Source organism: Diuraphis noxia, unplaced genomic scaffold, assembly GCF_037042655.1.
Source record: "Diuraphis noxia isolate RWA-SAM2 unplaced genomic scaffold, SU_Dnox_SAM2 contig0002, whole genome shotgun sequence".
Taxonomy (NCBI): Eukaryota; Metazoa; Arthropoda; class Insecta; order Hemiptera; family Aphididae; genus Diuraphis; species Diuraphis noxia.
In genome coordinates, this window is record NW_028301712.1 from 16,401,303 (window position 1) to 16,427,085 (window position 25,783).

The window sequence follows — 25,783 nt, forward strand, 5'->3', positions numbered from 1 at the left end:
TTGTAATAATACGCTAATACAAATCGTATACGTGTATAAAATGTTTGATCTGGTAAATATTATACCTACTTATTATTTTATTTTTTGAAACGCCATAAAATTGTTGTTAATGTGGTGATCAGTGCATTAAAAATGTATGTTTTCGGAAGTATAAATATTTAATGTTGTATCAAGTGCCCATCAATAAAAAAACACTCTATATTGCATTGCGTTCCACTATAAGCACAAACTACCAAATAATTTATGTGCAAATCCTAAATATACATATAACGTAGAATTATTGACATACATATTAAATAAGTACATTCTAATGAAAATTACATTGCTTATTTTGATAATTTTTATACGTACTTATGTTACCTTACTTACGTTTAAAACACAGATTGAATTAAATAATTTAATAGAATTAAACAATTCAAATCTTTCTATAGTAATCTGAGAGAAGTTTATCTGCTGAATATATTAGAATTATTAGATAAATACCATACCATAACTACACCAATTTAAAAAAGAAATTGAAAAGGGTTTCTCTTTCCAAACTAAGATTTTACCTAGCATTGAAATTGCGGTAAATGCAAATTTTAACGAATGACTATTTCAAATCATACTGTTTACATTATGATCATCAATCATAGAATTCTAGCTATTACAAATTTACAAGTCATTGTTTTAATCAGTATATATGTTTGAAATTCAAAAGGTTTAAGAATAATCATTATTTTTTTACTATAAACATTTTATAATAACCGATAATATTATAAAAACCAATACAATAATATGTATTTTTTGTTCATTTTTTTTTTTCAGTAAAAATATATAATCATATTCTCTTATGTTGCTACTTGATGCCTAGCGCCTACATTGTAATATATGCTTAAGTTTGGCACTTGAAACATAAGTATTATCTATCAAGGATAAAATACTCATTTTATATAAAGGTACCTATAGTAATATTCTTAATAATATTATATTTTTATTTTTTTAATAATTATTAGTTTATAAACATATCAATTAGGTATATTACTAATCAATAATTTATAATAATGACCTAATGATTATTTTTTTATTTATTTTTAGTTAAAATAATTAGCAATTGATAAAGCATTCAAAAATACGATGAACATTTTATCCCTAATATTATATATATTTTCGTGACTTAATATTTCAAATGTAAATCAAGGTGAAATGGAGAATCACACCTTGCAGCAAATTTATTTCAAATACTAAATTTCATGCGATAGAGATAGCCAATAATTATGATCAAGTGTTTCTGATTGACAATTTGCTTATTGATCTACTACGGAAATAAGGACTTATGAGTTCTATACTATAAAGTGTATAAATAGTTATCTTGTAAATCCCTACTAGTTTAACTGTGTTTCAAATATTTATTATAATATTATATGATAATGATAAGTTTAAATTTTTAGGTACAAAATTAAATATTCAAACGAAAAATAATGATTGAAGTTATTTTGTTGTCATTCAAAAACATTATTCATAAGTTTTAAGTTATCGGCATAATGTTCGACAAGAAATTATAGGAAATGAACTAGTGTGAAATCAGTAAAAATTACTAAAAATGTGGGAAAATGACCTAAAAATGTCAAAAAATTACTTAAAAAGTAATAAACACCAAAAAATGCAAAATAAAAATTAGTTATTCAGATTCACATGCTAATGAAACAGATTCGTGACCAGGAGAGCATCGTCTAAAAAGTTTCAAAAACAAAAAATGCAATACCTATGCAATACCTATGCAATACCTATGCATCAACTTCCGAGCCCCATAAGGCCATAAATGACATATGTCAGTATGTCACATATTATGTAGATATCAGTTTTTACAAGCATTTCTTCAACCTACCATACAGTGGCGGTCAATTAATGATTTAGTCATGGGGGAGGGATATGGCTATTTTTATCATGCACTATTTAATTATTAAATATATAACTTATGGTAATCAGATATATTATACATAGATAATGAAAGATCATGGTAGGATCTATCCTTCTCACCCCCCTCTATCCGTCTGACCACCGCTGCTGCTTGTTACCATATCATAATATAATAGACAAATTTGAAGTAGGTTAATACATTTTAAAATCGTAACTAAAATAATTTTAAATTTAAATCCATGTGTAGTATAAAAGTAAAAATTGTTTCGTATAGCGTTTCAGTGATAGTGAGTATATTAATACCATTAGGTCATCCTCCCTCACTCAACAGCTATGGTATAGTGTAATATTGTGCGGTATACTCAGTTTACAAGTTTTTTTCAGCGTTTATATTCTTATTATACACTCTAAATAATAAATATACGACGATACATCCTATAAAAAGTTAATGAATAATGTATAATTTATTTATATAATGGGGTCAAGACTGTTTCAAATGTTTCAATACTAGGGGTGCCTACTCTAATTGTAAAGTTATCATTATAACCATCAATTAATTGAATGCAATGAGTGCATACTAATATACTACAATATACGACTTTAGGTACCGTTTAGCCGTTTAGGTACCATAGTACTATCATTTGTACTTTGTTATCGGTCGGCTTACCCCTCCACAATAGGTGACCGACCATCGGACTCGAAAATTTCTCCTCCTCCCCACTACCTCTGGGAAGCCGAATTCGCAATACCCGATAAATGTATTTCTTTAAATTTTAAATGTAACTTCAATTTTTCAGGCATGTATTATTAGAAATTTAAATAAGATATTATTAGAACTGGTGACAAAACAAGCCATTAGGTAACCAATTCTCTTAAACTATAACAAAAATGTTGTTTTTGTGTAATATCGTTGTGTTTGAATTTCATTCGATAAATAAATAAATGTTTGGTCATTGAACAAATGATGAAGCAGCACTGCAGCAGAAGGTTAATTCAATGTCAACACAAAGATTATGATCAGTTGTAATTAATATAAAAATGTAATATTTCAATATTATTATCCATTATATGTCCAAAAACCTTTCTGCACAGATATACGCCATAATTCATAATATAGAATACTATTATACTTGTATATACGAGGTGATTTTTTAATACTGCCCGCAACTATTTTATGCTTAAATTACATATTTATCCAAATTCTGATTTTTTGGAATTTTTAAATATACTTGAAGGCCATAGTTTCGAGTCCTCGAGGATATTCATGTGAAAACACAAACTTTAGTTCTTCAAATAAAGAGTTCCCCTTTTTCATTTTTAATAATTGAAACTTTTTTTCATTTTTTCGAGAATTTTAATGTATTCAAAATCAATGTTCAAGCGAATATTTTTTAGGTTCTATAACTTTGTGTGCTAAGGAAGCCTAAGGTTAATGTTATGTCTATGGTGAATCATCCGTTTAATGATTTTCAGTGAGAAATAGGAATTCTTGTTTGAAAAATAAAAGTTGGTATCACCACAGGACACTCCTCAAGGTTAAGTAATACAAATTGCAAATAATATAAGAAATTTGAAAATGTGGTCTTCGGGAATACTTGGAAATTCTGAAAATTTGAATAATTTGAATAAATGCACTATTAATAGGAAAAATGGGAGTGAGCTGTGAGTGGCTTAAAAAATCACACACTGTATATTTTTACAGCTTGTATAAAATACAGGTTCAGTTTGTGGGTGCTATTATAATTAAAGACCGGATTCCCTCGCAATTGCATCTTTTTATGGCGTGTTCTAAATTCTACATAAACAAGCTACAAATCTAAATCAAAAGATGTAGATTAAAATAAAGAAAGTTTTTTACTGCACAAAGTTGCACATTTTGAGTTTTTTTTGTAAAAATGTACTAAATAGTACTTTTATACAAATATTTTTGTATTATATTGTTATATGAAATATTGGACTTTTATATGATATTATAATATAATTATATAATTTTATATATAGGTATATAATACGACTTAATTAATATAATGACTAGGTACTAATATAGTCGACAGATTATCGATTACATGTACACATATATACAGTATTACAGTCTATCCGCAGCAGCCAGAATATAATATAATGTTTAATGCCAACTAATAAAATATTAATATTATATGGAAAGAAAAAATAGCAATTAAAATAAAATTTGAAGTATCTATAATGGAAATTTTGTTTTTGCACGATTTTCCACATTTTAATTGCACGTTTTTTAGGTATTAGCTGCACAAAAATCCGGTCTTTAATTATACTAAACAGATAATCGAGGGCATGGTATATGACGTGATGGCTGCATTCATAACTCTAAACATGTATATAGCCAGAGGCGCAAATCTAGGGGTGCAGGGGGGGGGCAACTGCCCCCCTTCATTTGGTAGGTAGGTGGTCAATTGATTGATACTCGATGGTCAATTTTCAGACATTACAATAAGCATGCATCAATACACTTATACTACGTAATTTACAATGTTCTGCGTGACTGTGTTAGGTAGGTACAACGTTGAACCCATTGGTTATTATAATGAAAACATTAATATTATAACTTAAATATTATATTATACTGTGATAAAATCAATTGGCGACTTGAAGTACGTAACAACGTAACAGAATAAAACGTAAACAAGTATTGTGCTACCTATATGAAAATATCTAAATATATGTTTAAATAAAGATTTTAGATATCAACATTTTGTATACAAATATTTTATACTTTTTTTATAATCAAATGAAAATATAAAAATAAATTTGAAAAATGAGGTATTAGTTTTATTTATTATCATGCCTTTTTTGAAAATGCATTTTAGTCAAGTTAATGGTTATTCTTTTAAAATAAATTTGGTGAATACTGTTATCTCACATTGTAATTATATTATATTTTTATTTGATATATTTTAAAATTATTATTTATATGTAAGTGAGCACAGTGAAAATTTTTTTTTTAATAGGTGGGTATTGAATACTTTTGTTTTGCCCCCCCCCCCATAATTTTAATTAGTTTGCGCCTCTGTATGTAGCCTACATTATATAATATAGGCACCAAAATATATTGTATTATTATTTATTGATATATTTTGAGTTTTTATCATTATCATTGTTTTGACGTTTGAAGTGATCAGATGTTATAAGGTATTCGAATTATTTCTAATTATTGCTCAAAATTAAATCAAATAAACCATTAACTGTGCTGATAATTATTATTGTTATTATTGTATTGTTTACATTAACGCGTTGGATTGATAGTTGATACACTTTTTTTATAGATAATTTTGGTTATAGGTTAGTAGGTACCCATTATACGACTTTGCGACAATACTCAATTGTTGTAATAGCAAAATGTTTACTATGTGCAAATTATATGTCTATTGCTTATCACCATGTCGTTAAGTGTAAGCTCGTATCCGGATTTGGCCTTTACTCTTAATTAAATAATAAATAATCATTATGTACGGTCATTACTCATTGATATTCGATTAGGTATGAAGTATTTAAAATCAATGATACAATCGAAGCAAGATCACGTACGCATTATTTTACATTTTGAATTTTACACGATATTGTTTCTCTTTAAGTAGCAGTCACTTCCATAGAATTATTTTGTGTCACTATTCAGTGTTGTACAACTTTACACTTTGGAGTTTAGAATTGTTTTTCTACCCGAGTGTCGAGTCAGTCACAACTCACAAGTCACAGCTGCTGCACAGAATAATAATTTTTATTATTATTATCATTGTTATTATTGTGCGATACGAATTGGTTGATAAGATGCAACTGTGATGTATTAATAATGTAATATTATTATTATTACTTTTTAAATTGATAGCACGATTGTAGTTGTGCCGATAACGCATTGTTAAATATTACGGAATCCTTTACTAATTCACTACATTTAACATTACTGAATACTGATGTATAAGTCACAAAGGAAACGCTAGCCTATTAGGCAATTTTCGTACTTCGATCATTTATCAGATGTAATCAGACATTCAGACGTCAGTTGTCAATATTAAAATCTCTAAGACTGACTTATTAACGATTCCTATTAGAAAAAAAAAATAATAATTTATTTACCAATTACCATTTCGGGTAAGCGTGGATTAATAAAATAAAATATAATAAGTTGTGATTTTGCGTAATGTAGTTAAGGTCTGTTAATATTGTATTTTACGTTTCACTGACTTAATCACATTTTTCATCTTCACTATTTCATCATTGATTATATAATATATTCACCGTATGTTTGTTACTCTTTGAATTGTCTAACAAAGCACTTCATTAAAATAAGTATTTATTATATTATTTTGATTGATCTTAAGCAATAAAAAAAATTATTATATTATGGGACAGTTTTTAAAATGGATTATTTCTTTGGTTTTTAGTTGGTATAGTTTATATTGGTTATTATTGATTTGTTGAAATCTTAATGAGTATATATAGTATTTGATAAACATGTTGATTCTTTAGGTTAAGAAACTCTCAAGATTTTTAGCTGAGCATGCTAATAAATTCTAATTAAGTAATAAATAATTAACTTATGATATTATCTCATTGTTAAACTCTGTATTATATTTAATTTTATCAGGATGTTTACCGCAGAACATTTCCTCTCAATATTCAAAAACATTTAGTTCATCAAAACTGTAAAAGCAATCTTCACATTCTGGAATTTATTGAATTAATGGAGCCAAATATTACTGAGTAACAAAGAATTTTTCCCATCATGATTCGTGGCAATGTAATGAATCTTTTTTCTTTGTTTCTATCAATGTAGGTATAATATATAACATTAATAATTTATCGTATTTTTTGTTTAGAATGAACCATTTTCTAATTTTAATTCCAAATTACGTTTCCGGACAAAATCATCAAAACAGTATGATGTTTTACCAAAACATGTAAAAGATACAGCTTTCAAATATGTGAACAACTCTAAAGGAATACGATCACCTGCAGGACCACATCATTTTCTATTATGTATTGTGATATCGGTTGTTGTTTATATAGTTTTAGCTATACTAGAAAAAAGTTTACCTGAACCTGTGACAATATCAAATGAACACAATTATCCAGACCGATTTGTTGCTGAAAGAGCCAGAAATCATTTAGTTAAATTGACATCAATGGGACCTAGGCCTGTAGGAAGCAAAGAAAATGAAATTTTAGCTGTGAAATTATTTTTGGATGAAATTAAGACAATTATCAAACAAGCTGATTCTTCACATAAAGTGGAATGGGATCTACAAAGGGTTAGTGGAGCATTTTCATTGCAATTCCTAGATGGTATGACTAATGTATACAGAAATGTGCAAAATATTGTTGTTAAAATTGGTCCTATTCAAACTTCTCGTCACAGTTTGTTGATTAATTGTCATTTTGATTCAGTCGTGGACAGCCCTGGTAATATAAAATACATTTTAACATTTTTCAATTTTTATAAATAATTTTGTTTTATAGGGGCAAGTGACGATGGTGCCAGTTGTGCCATTATGTTAGAATTATTACGTGTAATATCACGTCTTAAAATGCCATTAAAAAATAACATAATTTTTCTTTTCAATGGAGCCGAAGAAAATATGATGCAGGCATCACACGGGTTCATTACTCAACATCAATGGGCTTCTAGCATACGTGCATTCATCAATATGGAAGCTTGTGGTGCTGGTGGTAAAGAAATACTATTTCAAGTTGGCCCTAATCATCCTTGGCTTTTGGAAGTATAACTCGAAATTCAAGATTGGTTAAATGTGTTTGATTAAGTACAGTTTTTTTAAATTTTTAGGCTTATTCAGATGCTGTGCCCTATCCTTTGGCCTCTTCTATGGCTCAAGAAATATTTCAAAGCGGCATCATACCAGGCGATACTGATTATAGAATATTTCGTGACTTTGGTCGTGTTTCTGGTAATGATGTTTAATTAATGTACAATAATATTTTTGACTGTTACTTTTTTTTTTAAGGACTTGATTTTGCTTGGTCAGCTAATGGTTATGTTTACCATACTAAGTCAGACACAGTAGATAAGATTCCTCTAGGTACATTTCAAAGGACTGGAGATAATATGCTACCTTTAATTTTAAAACTAGTTAACTCTGTACAAATATCAGATGTTGAAAAGTACAGCACGGGAAATTTAGTAAACAATTTATTATTTATTCATTTTTACACATATTGATATTAATTACTTAATTGTTTTTAGGTGTTTTTTGATTTTTTGGGTATTTTTATTGTTCATTGGAGTGAAGTGTTATCTGATATAATCAACATTAGTGTTATTATTGTTTCTCTATTAGTCATTTTGTACAATGCTAGTCATACTCATGTTACAGGTAACTTCTTTAATTACCTTTAATATTTAAAATTTGTTTGATTTAATTACACATTTATTTAATATGAATTTTTTTTTAGGTTTTAGTGTTAAAGATTATTTTAAATCTTGTTTCAAGTGCTCAAGCTTGATCGTGTTAATATGGTTAACTACTCTATTTACGATAGCCCTATTGTCACTGACTGTTGTCCTGCTTGACCGCTGTTTGAGTTGGTTTGCTCAACCAGCTTGGCTGTTATTTTTGTATATTACACCAACTATTTTAGTACCAATGGTTCTGTTGGTTTTATTTGGTCGTAAATTCCTATGGGTAAGGCTATTGAAAATAAATGTTTGATTAAATACTTTGAAGTCACTGACTGGTTTTGTTCACAGGGTAAAAAAGGAACCCACTACCCACAATCCTTAATGTACTGCGTTTCTCGTGATGGAAATCAATTGCTATACATTATGATTCTTTTGCTGTGTGTGTTACTGCGTATTAGATCAGGATTTGCAGTTGCCCTCTTTGTTACTTGCAACACAATCAGTATTATATTACACAACACCATACTAAATAATAATTATGGTAAAGTGGTTTTCAATTGCCAATATTTTTCAGAAAGTAATATTTATTTTTGTAATGATTAGGCTATAAAGTATTGTGGTTACATTGGGGCTGTATGCTAGTACCATTTATGTTGTCTGCTTACATGATTCAAGCGGCACTTCTCTTAGTTGTTCCCATCATGGGTCGATCAGGATCTGGAAATCATGCTGAGTCAGTTATGTCACTAATAACATCAGCTATGTTCACTCTTGTATTCAGTTTTTATGTAAGTTATATTATGAAATCACGATGATAAGTGACAACTCAAGATTTATTTTTTTGTTCAGAATCCGTTGGTGTTACTACTTCAGAAAGCATACACTGTCTTTAGTTCGTTAGCAGTTGTGCTATTTGTTTCATTTCTAGTTTTAGTATTTACACCACTCGGATTTCCATATTCTGGCGATCCTGATAATTTGGCACCTCAACGGTTTATGATAGCGGTAATTTTTTATTTTAATTATTTAATTTATTAGTATGATAAATTCAAATTGATCTATTGTTGTTTTCAGCACGTCGAACGCAGTTTTTACAGCTATAACGGTTCACTGAGGGACCATCAAAATGGATTGTGGATTGTAAACCTGGATGTGAATAGTCCACACTCTGTTGTCAGGCATGCGCCTGAATTAATGAATGCCCGTCAAATAACCCAGGATGAGTGTAACAAAGAACTGTATTGTGGATTACCATACTTTATACCTGTTATTACATTTATATGGTTTGTTGACTGTCTATATAATTTGTATGTATAATTAATTTAAACTGTTGAATGCTTTAGGAAAACTCATTGGATTGATACGAAACCATTAGATGTTGATATACCATTGAGTCTTAATTTAACATATAGGGATTACAGACTAAATAATGTCCAAAGGCTCTCGTTCTCTGCCATTGGTATGTATTCATTTTTTTTAATTTTACAGAACGTTTAAAATAAAATCAATGTTTTTCTAATATATAGGTCCTGACCATATAACTTTTACATTATCTTTGTACGATGATATCAAGCTGAAAGATTGGAGTTTCAGTAGTGGTGAACCTCTCAAAGGACCACGATGGAATGGCCGTCCTACTTATTTTGTGTATTATTCATGTGCAAACGACATTATTCCATGGGACTTTTGGATTGATATTGAGGTAACTATAAAATTAAAAAATTATAGTTGCTTCTATACAAATAGATTTCATAACTATATTGGTTTTTATTTAGGTTCCAAAAACTCATGTTGGACCGCAAATTGAGGTTGGATTATCCGGGCATCGAATGCACGGACCACATCAATATACACCTGAATTAAAAAAATTATTTAATCAGCTCCCACAATGGACTACCACGACTGGTTGGGCTTCGGCTTATAAATCTTACACTTTGTAAACACAAAATACTTTTATTTTAATGGACTTTGTTATTATTATTATTATTAATTTGCGATGTTTTAATACAAAATTATTAAAGTCGACTGGTATCATGTAATTTAATTCCTATTATGGTACTATTTACTATTTATATTATGATCTTTTTTTTGTCTATGTTAAATTTAATTATTAGATTGTATTTCTATACATCATAAATAAATATATATTATAGTATATTTAATTTATACACAAAGATTATAAAAAACTATTCTTATGTGCAACTTTTAAATAAAATATATGTAATAAATTCTTAGTTGAACATATTTTCTTTAGTGGATGCCACAGTAGCGTCAACAAGCAGGTTGTAATCAATGTCAGCCAACATGGCTAAAAACAAAATATAAATACATTAATATTATACAATAAAAATTAAACAATAATAGTTAATGATCACTTATTAAATACATACAGTAGGGTCTCGATAATCCGAACGAGATTGGAGAAAGGGGTCGCTTGGATTAGCGATTTGTTCGGATTACATATGGCTTAAAAAAAAAAACATCAATTTTATTTTAATTTAAAATATGAAATTTTATTTTTATTTGTATTAATCGTGTAAAAACTCGTCATTTCAAAAGACAATGAATACATAAAAATATTAATATAATTATGAGTATAATTATAAACTTTACCATTTAAAATATTGATTTATTTTTTTTTATATACATTGGTTCCCATTATGGATTGGTATGCCTTGTCCCACATAATTGAAAAACTTTGTTACCGGAAAATATTATTTATAAATACATACATATGTACATATTAGGCGATAAGATAATTCTCAAGCCCGTTCGGATTACCGCGTCTTTCGGATTAGCCTGTGTTCGGATTATCGAGACCCTACTGTACAATGGGAACATAATTTAAAATTTCAATATACAGAGTGTCCTGAGAGGATTTACCCTGAGACAATAAATATATCATAAATAAATTATTTTTATTTAACTCACATAGATAAGGGTTACATATATTTTAATTTTATTTTTTGGTCAAAATTTTAAAAATAATTTTTTAATTCTTGAAAAAAAATATAAAGATACCAATTTTATAGAGTTTATTTTGATGAAGGTTTAGACCTTTAAACATTTTATTTTCATGGTTTTTAATAATTTTTTTAGTTTATAGGTAAAACAGCAAAAAACTGGGTTTGTTCAGGCGGCAAGTCTTTCTCTATGGCTAATGGGTATATGCGCACAGGACACTTTTTATATATATTTTTTTTTTAATGTAGGATAAAGAGTTTACAAAATATTATTAGACAAACTGGTATAATTATGCAAAACGCTGTAAATATTGGCAATATGTAATTGAACTAATATCAACAAAATACATGTGAAAATAAAATTTAAGGATTCTATCGTGATATGAAAAAATTATTCAGAGTGTAAATAGTTAATTTTTTCTACTATCTATAAGTATTCACTAAAGCTTAAAAAATTGCTACCACAACTCTAAAAATATTTAAAAGCTATAAATACCTTTAGCTGTGAGGAGTTCTAAAAATGTTTCCAGTGGTGACATACGATGTTGTGAGGGAAAAGCTGAAGTTACACCTATGTACAAAAAATAATAACAATATTAATGTGTTATGACTGCCAAAAAAATGAAGCAAGAATGCTTGGAAAAAAGTTAAACTAACCAGAATTTGATCGGTATTTTACATTGCGACGGTAATTGGATGTCCTGATAGACATCCCACCCAATATCTCTGCAGCATGTTCTCTTGCTCTCAACATGACAGACATGGGATGAGACCATTGGTTCATTAATCGTTTAGCTCTAGAGTGTGGTAAACTCTGTAAGAGATCTAATTTTTTCAACACCCCCTCTTTATTGTCTACTATATCTGTTAAAAGTATATAATAGGTTAATAAGTAATACTATCAATTCAACATTAACTAGTATCATCTTATATATAAATTAAAAACATTTAACACTCCAACTGCAATATATAATCTAATTAAATTCTACCTCTCTGATCGCTGCTTTAAAGTTTGAATCAACAACACCACATTGGAAACAAAACAAATTAACACAGGAGTACCACAAGGTTCAAAAATGTCACCTTTACTTTTTGACTTATACGTTTCGGACTTCCCTACAACGAATAATACTGAAGTAGCACTGTATGCTGATGACAGTGCTATATACTTAAGCGCTAAAGACGCCGAAACAATAATCCAAAATTATTAAACCCACTAGAATGAAATTCAAAAATGAGGAGATAAATGGAATATTATATTAAGCCCTCATAAGAGTACAATGCGGTATTCTTCTTCAACCGGTGCCCCAAAACTCCTGGTAACTTAAAATTGAATGGTAATAGTATTTCATGGTCACCTAATATAAAATACCTCAGTGTAATTTTTGACAAAAAATTAACTTAGAATCCACATATCGCCTCCAAACTACAACAAGGTTACCAAAGGCTTTAAGTACTATACCCATTGATCAACCAACAAACTGCATTAGGCTGGAGATGTTCTCTTATGTTATATATGCAAATCCTATGACCGTTACTTCTATATGCAGTCCCTGTGTGAGAAAATTGTACAAAAACCCACATACACAAAATTCAAGTTTTCCAATCAAAAGTCCTGAGAATAATTTCTAATGCTCCATGGTTTGTACGTAATGATGCACTTATTGCACTTCACAAACACGTTCAGCTACCCACAATAACTGAGTACATAAAAAAATTAGCAATTTACTTCTTCGAACACATCAATTCTGCTCACAGTGTATAATTTTATAGACTAAGTGATTCACCTTCTGTATGCCGATTCAAGCGTGGACGCCCACACAACCTGTTGTTATAACTATGATTATTAATTTTAATTTTCTTCTGATTTGTAAATACTTTACATAACTGATTGTATCTTTTTTACTAATAATTTTTCTAATTATTACTAATTGTTATCTATTTTGAAATGTAAAAAAAAAATGTATAATAAGATGACATACGTCAGTAAGACTTTATTTAATAAAAAAATGAAAAAAAAACAAAAAGCATCAGCTATCTATCAAATATAAAAAGCAAACTCCCATTTTTCATATAAATTTTTTTTTCTAGCTGTATGTTAAGAATGAAAAACTGTTACCTAGAAGAAAATAATATTTTCATTTTAATTTTGAAATAATAAATGTTACAGATTTAAAAAAAAGCATACTTAATATTAATTTAAAAAAAATAATGTTTGTTTAAAAGTATTAATTTTTGCTATTTTTGTATTTTCAATCATTTTTTATTGTACTTTGAAGCTTTACAGATTAAATAATATACATAATTTATCACAAATAACATTATCATAATCAAATGTTAACTTACCTGTCAGTATTTTTTTCATAACGTCCACATTGAGCGAAAATGTGTTGCATCGAACATACTGACCAAATATGGTGGCTGACAAAACTTTGTATCCGAGATATGTGATGAATGATGGAAAACCTTGAGGCAATGGGAAAGCCAATGTGTCTGCAGCATGTGAGAGTCTTTGTAACACCGTTAACAGTGATCGACGTTGTTCATCTTCAATGTTGTCACTGAAAAGCAAAAAAAAAACCATAAATACAATAATTTCTAACTGCAAGTCTGGACTACATATAATGTAAAAATTGTATTTTATTATCTTCATTCTTCAAAATATAAAACAGATTTCTACCAGGGTAATCTTTTAAACATGCTCCACCCTCAATTTTTCCAGATAACATTTATTCAAATTCTGATTTTCAGAATTGTTAAGTATAACTACTTAAAGACCATATTTTCTAATTCTTAATATATTTTACACTAGTTCACACTATTCTGTGGGGATACACATTTTTATTTTTCAAATGAAAACCAAAAAAAAAATTTTTTACTGCAAATTATTTAGTAGATGGATTTCTCAAAAACTTTTATATATCTAAATCAAAACTCTTATAAGTAAATTGAACTATTAAAATAGTTATACAAAAATATAAACTATAATATGTAATATTAGATGTAGTGTTAATTATACTTAAACTATTTAAAAAACTTATTGATATAGATATATTAAGTGTTATTAGTGTTATTACTAACATTTTCAAATCATCTAAGGCATTACAGCTACTCAACACATTACCATAAGTCCATAAACATATTATTCTTTGTACACAGTTAAATAACTCAAAAACTACTAGCTCAAATTAGATTGATTTAAGAAAATTCAAAAAGCTTATAATTTTGTTTAATTTATTTTACAAAAATATAAATACCAAATTGAAAATTATAAAAATTAGGAGACTATTTACGATTATTAATAGGAACAAAACGAACATAAATAACTATTTAGTGACATATTTATATGTCTATTATCAACTACTAGTATAACTGATATTAGCATACATGAGTTGGAAACCGATTTGCTTATGTAATCTTGCATCTACACCAGCTGCTAGGGTTAGGTGAGCACACAGTGACCTTGAGATCTCTAACTGAGATGATGCATATTTGGTGGCCACAGCATGTACATGCATTGCATTAGGCTCAGACATGTTTCTGCTACGAAGTTTGTTAGAACGCATCGAACTTTGTTTCAGTAGATGCATGCTTAGTTCTCGGAGGTTCTGTAAGAACACAAAATCAAGTTATAATATATAAAAATAATAATTATTTGGTATAGTTAAGTTTAGCTCACAACAGAGATGACATGTTCTTGTTTACTAGCAGCTGAAGTATCGGTTTCTACAAATGGTAATTGCACCGATGACGATTGAAACGAGTGCGATAGATCAGATATTGCAATGTTGGCAATGCTGTTAGAAAGCATTGATCCTCCCGGTGTTAGAGGTGTGCTACATCGAGAAAGAACTTCGGGCTGAGAAATATACTTGGTAAATGTAAATGATCCTTTTTGAATTACTTCGTAAATGTAAACACAATTTTTATTACCTGATAACATACTAATGATACATTAAGTTTGACTGCAACAGTTGTGTTTGAAAAACGAGGAATCTCTTGTCTCGAAGTAGCATTGTCTTCTGCAAAAGACCCACCGGGTAAGAGTTCCCATAATCTTGTCCACAAGTCATCTCGAAATGGTATCAATCTTTGTCGAGGAGACAACAACATGACCCTAGGGTTTTCTAACATTTCTTGAGAAAGTGCAAGTGTATATCCATTTACCTATGTTATAAATAAAATATTTATTATTATTTTAAATTCTAGAAAAAAATTAAAGAAGTAAGTAACAGAAAAAAAAAACAACTAATAAGAATTTAATAAACTTAAGAGGACGACATATCCGCATGTGTTGTCTCTGTCTTACAAGTCAAATATACACTCCGCAGATCACATTCAGCTCCGTTAGTTTAAAAATTAAAATGAACTGATCTCTTATAAAATTAAAAGATTAGAACATTATTGATAGTTCAATTTTCTAGCAAGTTTGGTGTATATAATATAACATAAATTAAAAATGCTCTTAACAAACTTAAAAACTGAACTATCATAAAAAACCAAACAAACAAACATAGATAATTTTCTTACCTTAAAATTGTATAAGAGGTCAATCCACTTTAATTTTTAAACTAACGGAGCTAAACATGCTGCTGAGCATAAATTTGTTATATTAGTAACAGAGAAAACACATATGGGTATGGGGTTTTCTTAACGCATAAAATACTGCAAGCACATTAATCACTCTTAAGAAAAAGTATTGTTTTGAAAATAACTATACTCTGTTCACCATAGTTGTTCCACTTCTGCACATGTATACTGAACCGTAAAAACGTTAAGTTTAGACCCACTTGGTCGAAGACCAGCGGTCTGTAATTATTGAGTAGTTTACTTATCGTAATAGAGTTTCTGCCATGCATACAATCGCAACTAGTGCTCTAAGCAGATGGTGACCAGATTTTGTTGCGTGAGTAAGTCAACTTACGATGAACTGAGTATAGTAATGTAAAAAATTTTAATTTTTAATTAAAGTGAATGTAGTTACCTTAATTTCTAGTGGTATGTTATGTTTAGATATTGTAATAGGTAAATATCTAGCAAGGCTTACAGAGTCAGACAGTAAATTACGCTTGACTTGGGCAAAAGCACTGCCTACTAATATTTCTTGTAGCAATTTTGAACAGTTAATATTCAAACTATTGTCCACAACCGAATTTAAAAGCTATACAAGTTTTGAATAGTTGATAGTTATTAATTATTATGAGTTTAATTCTAGAGTTGATCATAAATAGCATTACTTGGTTAACAATATCCATGTCTCGCCTGTGTACAATGAAATAGTGCAATATGGCTTGTTGATTGGCAAGTACGGCATCTGGTTGTTTAAACGCTTCAATTAAGTGGCGTTTAGTGATTTTTGTTTCAAATACAGCCATTGTAGATAAATCTACTACTGTACCCGCAGACCCGATTGTAGTGGCAATTGTACTCTTCCAACTTCTGTTTTCATCTGCACAAGGTATGACAATATGACAATTTGGTTCATGGTCAGGGCCTACATCCAGAAGTAATGTACACATGTTGGGAAAGTGAACCAATAGATGTTGATCTATAATAAAAAACAATTAATTAACTTATTTGATCAATATTTGTTTATTTATTGAAAAACATAAAACAGATTTATAGTTAAAATATATTCATATACAGAACAAAAAATGGTTAGAAATCAAAATAAATTCATTTAATAACAGGCAATGCACAAAATATTTTGTTCTATTAATATAGATATCTATAAATTAAAAACTATCTTACCTTTTTTTGTACTATTGTGTTTAACATTTAAATAGTACCTTTTTTTAAAAAATAAAATTTCATAGACTCTATTACATCAAAATATTGAGGAAGGGTTTCAAAAGAATCAAGTACCTCATTCATCTATTAGTACACAGGGACAGCGCGAGGGGGGCAATAAGGGCAGTTGCCCAGGGCCCCGCGATTTTAAAATTATAATCAAGGCCCCGCAGTTCTTAAGTTATATTTTATACTGTTCAGAGATTAGTTAGTTTGGATAATATGTAATGTGACTGTTATTTATTTTGCCCGGGGCCCCGCAAACCCTAGCGCCGTTCCTGTTAGTACATCAAGATTAGGAGAACTTTAAGGTAGGTTTTCAATTTTTACTTATTGAAGAGATACCAAATATTTCAGTTTTCAACAGCATAAAATCATCAATAGTAAAATTATATTTAAACAATTAAACTTAACTAAACTAAGCAAATTGCATGTATAGAAACAATTTTTTTATGACCACTCATAAATTATACCTATTGTAGGTACCATGCAAAATATTTGGGATGCAAATTCAAATATTTTCATGCAATTGTTACAAACTTTATTTATATAATTGAGTGTAACTAATTGACTCACAACAAGAACCTCACAAATAAGACTAGATAAATAAAATAAAAAGATATAACTTTGAATACATTCAGAAGTTAACAATTTTAAACTACCTCCTTGCATAGTAAATATTGGACGAGACTCATATGCACGAACCATAGGTACACCAGCTATGTTGCAGTGAACTACACTGCCGTGGTGCAGAAGAGTAATCGAAAAAGCCAAATACACTGTTCTCAAATGATCATTGGCCAATGGAGCACTAACTCCCTAAAATTAATAATTTTAGATTTTAACCTAAGTGTTTAACATTTCAAAATGTATTGATCAATTATACAATTATAATATTCATCAATTAATATAACAGTGACCACTATGAAAATTTATAAAAATCTTATAAAACAAATATCAGTGAAACTAAGGATTACTTTCCTTCGTACAAAAATAATGATATTAAAATAAGTTTTTGAAATTAACTTATGTTAATAAATGGATTGAGTTTTTACAGCCAATCCTTTTAATAGCTAGATCGAATCATTAAATATAAAAATATAGAACTATTATTTATTAGTCGTCCACATTTGTTATGAATATAAATTCTATAGAATAATATAAATAGTTTAAGAAATAAAAATTTTATACAACAAGTACATACTTGATATAAATAATAATGACAAACTGCAACAAATCCTCGTGCATCTGACAACACGCGAACATCTAACATACTGTCATGAACACACAATGGTACAGGAATATCAAAATAACCATTGGAAAGATTTTCTGCAGTGTTTTTTCTGTTTGGCAAGTTTAATGGAACATTTAACTAGAATATTATTTAATATTATAATTATTATTAAAAACAACAACAGACCAACTATATTAAATAAATACCACAGTTTCATGTTGAGGTTCATCATGAAATTGTAGAGCAGAGAGACTAGCTTCATCTGAATTACTGTTGGCCATATTTGAATAATGAATGTAAAACAAACATTGATGCTGGGGCTCCCACTGAGCCCATGAAAATTGATTCACAACCTTCTCTTGATTTTTTATACTTAAATGGTTCTAAAAATATCAATCAAATTCAATCAAATAATAATAAAGTAAATGAGTGACAACTATAAAATAATGCTGAGCATGCTATTATAAGAACTGTTCACCTTTACATTATCAGTTTCCTCCACTTGATAAAGTGTTATAGCTAAATAGAAGTAATATTAATTTTGTATCAGTTGTTAGGTTTAGATTATTTTTTTGATTGAATATTTTCTCAATTAAAATTATAAACATAAAATAATTTAAAATAATTTAAAATAAAAACTTACAAGTTTCATGAATAAAAACTAAAAAACGATCATTGTCAGGCTGTTTACGTTTTCTGTATAAAAATTGAATCATTGTTTGACGACGGTTGTTAAGACATAAATCAACTGGCTCAAAATTAGGATAATCAAGGTGGATAATAAAAACACGATAATATTCCACGCAGTCTTCGAATGGCTCTTTGGTTACATAGCCTGAAAGTAAATTTTAAAAATACATTAGTATTTACTAATATCCAGTAACAAGAAATAGTATTACCAAGAATTGAGTTTTTATAATTGATTGAAGCTTGAACAATATTCAACAAATATTTGAATTTAATTAAAACCTGGAAATGAAATAGTATAAAATAAATTATTTTGTTTTATAATCAAGATTATTTTGAATACTTTTATTTAAGACTTATTAATATATAGATAGGTATTCGATTTCTTAGAGATTTCATTACTTGATTTATTACGACATAACTAATTTATATAAATTAAATTAATATATAATTTATTACTCAATTAAAACTACCTATACAATTAAGAAATCCAAAAAATATTTTATTCACTTAAAACAAAAATAGGTATCGTATTTATTTTGTTATATGTATTATATGTATAAGTATACAATCATATGAAGGAAATAATTTAAGATAGATCTGGTATTACTAGAAGTTAGAAAATTAGAATAATATGTATTTAATTATATTATTTTTCAATGAAAATACTTCTGTTATCTCGATACAAAAAGTGTATATATATTAGACATGTAACCACTATAATCCTAGTAATTTTGGAATAAAATTACTACTCATAACTGTAGAAGCTAGTATCTTACATTGCTAACACAGAGACCTCATCTACTTGGAGGACGCTACACACATATTTGTTGTCTTTGTCTTGCAAGTGTGTAACATAACAAATTTAGGCTTAGCAGATCATGTTTAACTCTGTTAGTGTAAGAATTAGAGTAAATTGACCTATTATGAAACTTGATGGTAAAAACATTATCTGTGATTGTATTAGGGTTTCTTATGATAACTTAGTTTTTAAGTGAATTATGAGCATTTATAATTTACTTTTTTTTAGACACGCATACTACAAACTATCGTAGAAAACCCACATTTTGATTTGTGTCATCTCTCTGATACAATTCCATAATCAACACTTTATGGAAAAGTTATGTAAATTTTTCTTTTCATGATAAATTTCAAAATGTGAAAATACACATAACAGGGAATATGTTGGTTGATAGTTAAATATAGGTTTTATATGCTTTACACATTAAGTTTTTTGGGCAGACCTACCTACTAATATTGTTTTGTCTTATATATAATACAATTGTTTTAAAATTGTATAGCCTCAGTGTTAACTTATGGAAGATAGTCACAATAAATGATCTGATAAATACCAAAACAGATATTTTAGAAAAATTAACACGTTCAAAAAATATTGGGGTTGACTACCCCCGGTACTCCACTGCAATTATAACATCTAATTAATATTTACTTGTATTTTTTTGATAGTGTAAAAAAACAATCCTACTGCAGTACAAGATCCCTCTTGATCTCTAAAGTTCCAACACAAGATAAACTCTCCATTTTGTTCCTGTCCCAAAATTTTGCAATTGGTAATATCTGTTTCAAACATTAAATAGGTTAGTAAATGTTTAAGTACACTAGTGCAAGTGCATACTGAAAAAATGTTAATTAAATTCTTGTAAAGTCTACCTTTATTATCAACCTCCAAGAAATGAGAAAGTACACTGGGGATATCCAACACTTTTTGTAATATTGAAGTCATTATCCTTAATTGTAATATATAAATTAATTAAATCAACAATATATCAGTTTAATGCCAAATTAATGGTATTTATTTTTCTTGTCTTTATATGTTAATACTTCATTAACAATTTCACAAGACATCTAAGAACTTGAATAATACGAGTACCTATCAGTATGTTCAAACTATAAACAGTTTATAATAACTTCCTAAATAGCTAATACTACATAATATGACGGTGAAATTAGCAATATTTATATTTATATAACCAATATTATAGTTCAACACAATGTTTTAAATACTGAATAGTAGAAGACTAAAACATTCAATTTAGATTTAAGCAATTTACTAATTTAGTGTTTACAAATTAATAATTAATAATAATTATCATTTATCACAGATAAGTAATAGCGTTGATTATAAATATTATAGATAGCTCACTGGGCGGTTTTTCACGAATAGATCTTCGCAAGAAAAAACTCCTGATCCATGACGTCATTAGTTGTGTTATCAATAGTGTTCTTATCAAATACTATTAATAATTTATTCAAAACAATACAATCACAGATTATAACAGATTATATTATATATAATCTGTGATATTACCTACATTAAATTCAACTCATGGAATCAGCAGTCTTAAATAGCAAGAGAATTGAAGATTGAAACCTCTCAATTAAACAAACGTGACCTTAAATAAGCAAATCAGTCAAATCACCGAAACCCAATCTAATCTCCGTTCTCCCATGTCAGAAAATCCTATTATTGAATAGTTTCTCCAATCAAGACTTCAATGTATTCTTCTAACTTTATTGGGGCTTGATGTAAAAATATTTTATACAGATTGTACAATTTAAACAAAAGCCATTATTACAATTTATTGTTGGTTTTTTTGATTTATGTCAATTTATACAAGACACACCATAAGTTGTTGCTGGAATTAAATATTATATATATATATATACTTCATAGTAATAATATTATTACATATTGATATTAAAAATATCTTATTCTATATATTATTAAACACAATTTTGAATATACGCCGAATATATTGCGATACCTAATGTTTTACTTGTAGGCGATAATGTTAAGAGTTCAGGACTTTTATTGAAAATTGAAAACGATGGAGTAGATGTTTTTGTATGTGAATTATTGTACGTACGATTAAGCGTTAAAGCTTTAAGTTTTTCAGGTGTGGATGATACATTTTCAAAAAAAAAAAAAAATAATTTGCTAATTTTTGTTTTAAATTATTTTCACGAAAATTGATTTTGGATTTTAGTGTAAACATTGAATTTTAAAATTTTATTTTGCGAGTAAAATAATAATAAAAATATTATTAAGTCGATGCAATTTTATGAATATAACTATACGTAAATTCTTATTATATTAGATTCTGGGTGGAGCTATGAATGTATTTATTTTACAATGATGTGTGTTTTTTTAAATTTTTTTTTATTTTATTTTTTTTGTGTGTCTTTATACACGATAAGTCGTCAAAATAATGCTTTAAATTTCAACTTTAGTAGCTTTCGGTTGGAAAGTAAATCTAGTTGATGCATTGGAGAGGTCAAATTTTGAAATTCCCAGTAGTTTTCAATAGCATCGGGGGAAAAAAATAAGGAAAAAGGCGAATTTGTATGCAAAACCAATTTTTTAGAAAAATCGATTTTAGATGTTGGTATAACTAACAAATTACCTTAGACACATGGAATTTTCACTGAATGTTTATACTGGTATTTTATATACTTGATACAATTTTAAAAATATAAGGTGTAACAGGACTTTCTAACAAATTTACATTACAAATATTACTATAATTGTCAAATAGTACTGTTACACTCTGTATATCAAATCTTTTTAAATTATTTATAGACATTTGAAATTTTCTCTTCGATTGTCAATCTCAATCGTATATAAATAATGCCACCTATGCATCATGCTCATGCATGTTTATACCTTATCTGCCATAGTTACAATTAACAAATGACAATCATTTACACCAAATACAAGTTTCACTTTCCACAGTGAATTTAAAAATCCTTGTTTGAGAACCACTTTAAAATCCGAATTTCGGAAAATCTTTTTTTAGTTGATTTTTACATCATAATAAGCGAAAATACTGAACAAATGACATACCCACTCATAACTTTGGTGGTTCCGGTTGAGTGATGATAAATCAGTCAGTTAATTAATCAGAACAAGTTATTTTATATATAAAATAAAATAAGATTATCAATTTTGAATTATACACATCTATTACAAATTACAAACCCTTATATGTAATATACAGGCAACTAAATATGCAGTATTGGCATTTTACCGTTTTTTGTTTTCAGAAACTGTAAAATTTAAGTGAGTTATCTTTGTGATAATAGACTGCTTATCTACAATAAGTGTAAATATAATCACAGAATACAAAATGTCAAAATGTCTGTTATTGAAATAATAAATCGCAAGATTGCTGCAACGGATTACTGATTTAAAAATGAATTTCGCGTCGATTGATTATGTTACAATTATTTAAGACACGTTCGAGAATATCGTTGTTTATTTATACGTCAAATAACTGATCATTAAACATTTTTTTTTATTTTGTATCAAAATTGAATATAATAAAACTGGTATGTTGAATCTTTTTTTCTCCACAATATTATTTTTATATCGTTATATTATGTAGATTGTTTAAAATGTTTGCAGATTAGTATGTACAGAAATATAAAACCACATTACTTTTCAATTGATGCTATAATGGCCGCCCAAGAAAAAATTCAGTGTTCATTTATTAAAAAAGTTGAGCACGTCGGTAAGTTTTTATTTGTATATTGTGTTATTCTATTATTCTTGTGCTTTATTACCAGCATATTCTGTCTGTTTGCCAGCTCGTTAATATTTAATTGATACCAGATAATTGTATGGGTATATAAATCAATTTGGTTCTCCTTGGCTTTTTTAATATTGAATAATTTCTCTAGATTCATTCATACTAGTATCACACTTATTTTTTTTCATATTCAAATGACACTATAAAAGTATACATTTGTATTGTATTTATACCTTGCAATGTCTATTGTATCAAATTAAAAACACTATTTTATATAAATATAAGGTATTATAGTTTGGAAAATGCAGTGATTAGTAAAATAAAATGTTTTATTATATTTTTTTAGATTTCTTAGATATGACAAACACTGAAAAAGATGAAGAAGCAGATCCAAAAATTGAACTTCCCCTATGGATGATTAAAGTGTTTTTAGCAGGAAAATCAATCAACTTTGATATGCCCAAAGCATATAATGAAATTTACAGGTATTTATGGTAAAAATTCAATTTTTTTAGTTTAAGCTATAATCAAACATTAATTTTTGATTAAAGGGGTGTTTTAACGGCTGATGCGAACGTAGTTGATTTGTTTAAGTTGTGTAAGCATTTCTATTTATTTGGAAAATTTTTATCTCAATTAGAACATCGAGAAGCATATGAAGTCCGAAGAACATTAATTCAAGTACTAATGATTAAATTTATAATTTACTCATTTACCTCCAGTATAAAAATATATAGCTACATTATTTGTTTTTATGTAGACATTCATAGACAGATTTAAACAAACAATGGATTGGGCACAAAATATTGATGATAATCTGCCATGCTTTAATAGACTTGACTGTCTCGAAAGGTCAATATTTAATGATGCTCGAGTAGCGCAGCAACATTTAAATACTTATTTAACCGAAGGATCAGGTCAAATGGAAATTGCTGCCATGATATCGAATTACAGAAAACGAAAAATGCATGAAAGTCGTGTTCTAGAATAAAAATAAAACAATTTTATGGCAGATGCCAATGGATTTGGGTGCAGTAACCAAAGCAATTTGTGATTTAAATTAACATCATAATAGTGAAATTGTAATTTATATAATAAGGTATTATAAATAAAATTTATAAATTTATATTTAAAATTAATAACTTGACATTTATTTACATCATCAAAAGAGCAAAGGTTAATATCTGTAGAACTTTTGCAAATACTATTGCAGTTGGAAATGTTATAAGTATTTACTTATCCAAATTTATTTTTCTGTGACATACCATAGAGGCATAGACTATAATGAAATATAGAATTTAGTCTGTTTATACACCAAGTTTATTTTTGATATATGATGACACTTACTTGAAGTACTTAAATAGTTACATTTTGACTAATTTTATTTTACTTTTAATTTATTAGTATCTCAATTTATTTTAATGATTTTTATCCTTAAACCAAATAACGGTGTGAAAAATATAATATACCACATAAAAACACTTTAGTACTAAATCAACATAAGTAATCATACAATTTTAACATTAGAAAATCGATGCACAAGCTTTATATTATGTAAAGACCAGATTGTCCAAATTAATTGTTATCTGTAAAGGGAAAGGGAAACATCGGACAATTTAAAATACATATATGATGTGTGTTAAGTTTCCGGAAATGATGTAATTATCCATTCAGTTATTTGTTTAATGAATTAAGACTATAATAATTAATAAGCGTAAAAGCTAATTTATAATTCTATAACTACCTAGTTATGGTTATTATTTATTTCTTAATGAGTGATGAGAAGAAATTAATAAAAGAAATTTCACTCAAATATTACTAATGTACCTGAGGAAGTCACACCCGCATAATAATCAACTAAAGATGTCAATAAATGACGTGCAATAATAAGCAATAATAATAAATTTTATTTTTATAAATTTGACAAACATTTATTAAAATATTACATCACTACAATAAAATTTATTTTCAATTAAATTTATATCAATGATTATATAAATACATCTTCATTATATTATTATAATAGTGCATATTTCACAAAGCAGTATTACTACAATTATAAATTATGTAGGTACATAACTTTTTGTTTTTGAAGGGCAAAGCGTTATAGTTCAATTGGATAATAAAATATACAATAATAATGCAATATACAGATAAATAATAATAATAATAATAACTATTGATTTAAACATTCCAAATAAAAAAAAGCATTTCTTAATAAAGGTACAATTATGATCTTATTACTTATGTCTTACTAATATATAAATTATTA

The 25,783-nt window shown here is 27.8% G+C and overlaps 3 protein-coding genes across 7 annotated transcripts; 2 read left to right on the forward strand and 1 right to left on the reverse strand.

The window, feature by feature from the left end:
* Window positions 1-5,762: 5,762 nt before the first annotated feature.
* On the forward strand, window positions 5,763-10,521 carry LOC107163967 (endoplasmic reticulum metallopeptidase 1-like). 2 transcript variants are annotated; one of them, XM_015511622.2, is made up of 16 exons: window positions 5,763-6,021; window positions 6,400-6,451; window positions 6,518-6,670; window positions 6,750-7,332; window positions 7,390-7,649; window positions 7,715-7,835; window positions 7,893-8,068; window positions 8,132-8,261; window positions 8,341-8,570; window positions 8,636-8,828; window positions 8,891-9,075; window positions 9,137-9,292; window positions 9,362-9,570; window positions 9,631-9,746; window positions 9,814-9,989; window positions 10,063-10,521. In XM_015511622.2, exons 3-16 carry the CDS (start codon window positions 6,656-6,658, stop codon window positions 10,225-10,227), a joined length of 2,715 nt encoding a protein of 904 aa, XP_015367108.1. In that variant the 5' UTR covers window positions 5,763-6,021; window positions 6,400-6,451; window positions 6,518-6,655; the 3' UTR covers window positions 10,228-10,521. The 2 variants fall into 2 exon arrangements, with proteins under 2 accessions (XP_015367108.1, XP_015367124.1); XM_015511638.2 differs by lacking the exon at window positions 6,400-6,451.
* On the reverse strand, window positions 10,425-21,053 carry pigeon (gamma-secretase activating protein pigeon). 4 transcript variants are annotated; one of them, XM_089219027.1, is made up of 18 exons: window positions 20,633-21,053; window positions 20,412-20,539; window positions 19,174-19,243; window positions 18,918-19,109; window positions 18,759-18,793; window positions 18,481-18,657; window positions 18,245-18,412; window positions 17,703-17,859; window positions 16,488-16,798; window positions 16,235-16,411; window positions 15,184-15,417; window positions 14,930-15,109; window positions 14,638-14,858; window positions 13,597-13,811; window positions 11,908-12,114; window positions 11,747-11,821; window positions 10,678-10,753; window positions 10,425-10,595 (listed from the first exon to the last, which is right to left on the reverse strand). In XM_089219027.1, exons 1-18 carry the CDS (start codon window positions 20,703-20,705, stop codon window positions 10,583-10,585), a joined length of 2,709 nt encoding a protein of 902 aa, XP_089075153.1. In that variant the 5' UTR covers window positions 20,706-21,053; the 3' UTR covers window positions 10,425-10,582. The 4 variants fall into 4 exon arrangements, with proteins under 4 accessions (XP_089075153.1, XP_089075152.1, XP_015367149.2 ...); XM_089219026.1 differs by having other exon boundaries at window positions 18,753-18,793; XM_015511663.2 differs by lacking the exon at window positions 10,678-10,753 and having other exon boundaries at window positions 18,753-18,793; window positions 20,633-21,051.
* A 2,056-nt stretch (window positions 21,054-23,109) lies between these two features.
* Window positions 23,110-24,653, forward strand: Psf3 (DNA replication complex GINS protein Psf3). Its single transcript, XM_015511393.2, has 5 exons — window positions 23,110-23,311; window positions 23,388-23,493; window positions 23,858-23,996; window positions 24,063-24,192; window positions 24,272-24,653. Exons 2-5 carry the CDS (start codon window positions 23,394-23,396, stop codon window positions 24,500-24,502), a joined length of 600 nt encoding a protein of 199 aa, XP_015366879.1. The 5' UTR covers window positions 23,110-23,311; window positions 23,388-23,393; the 3' UTR covers window positions 24,503-24,653.
* Window positions 24,654-25,783: the final 1,130 nt, after the last annotated feature.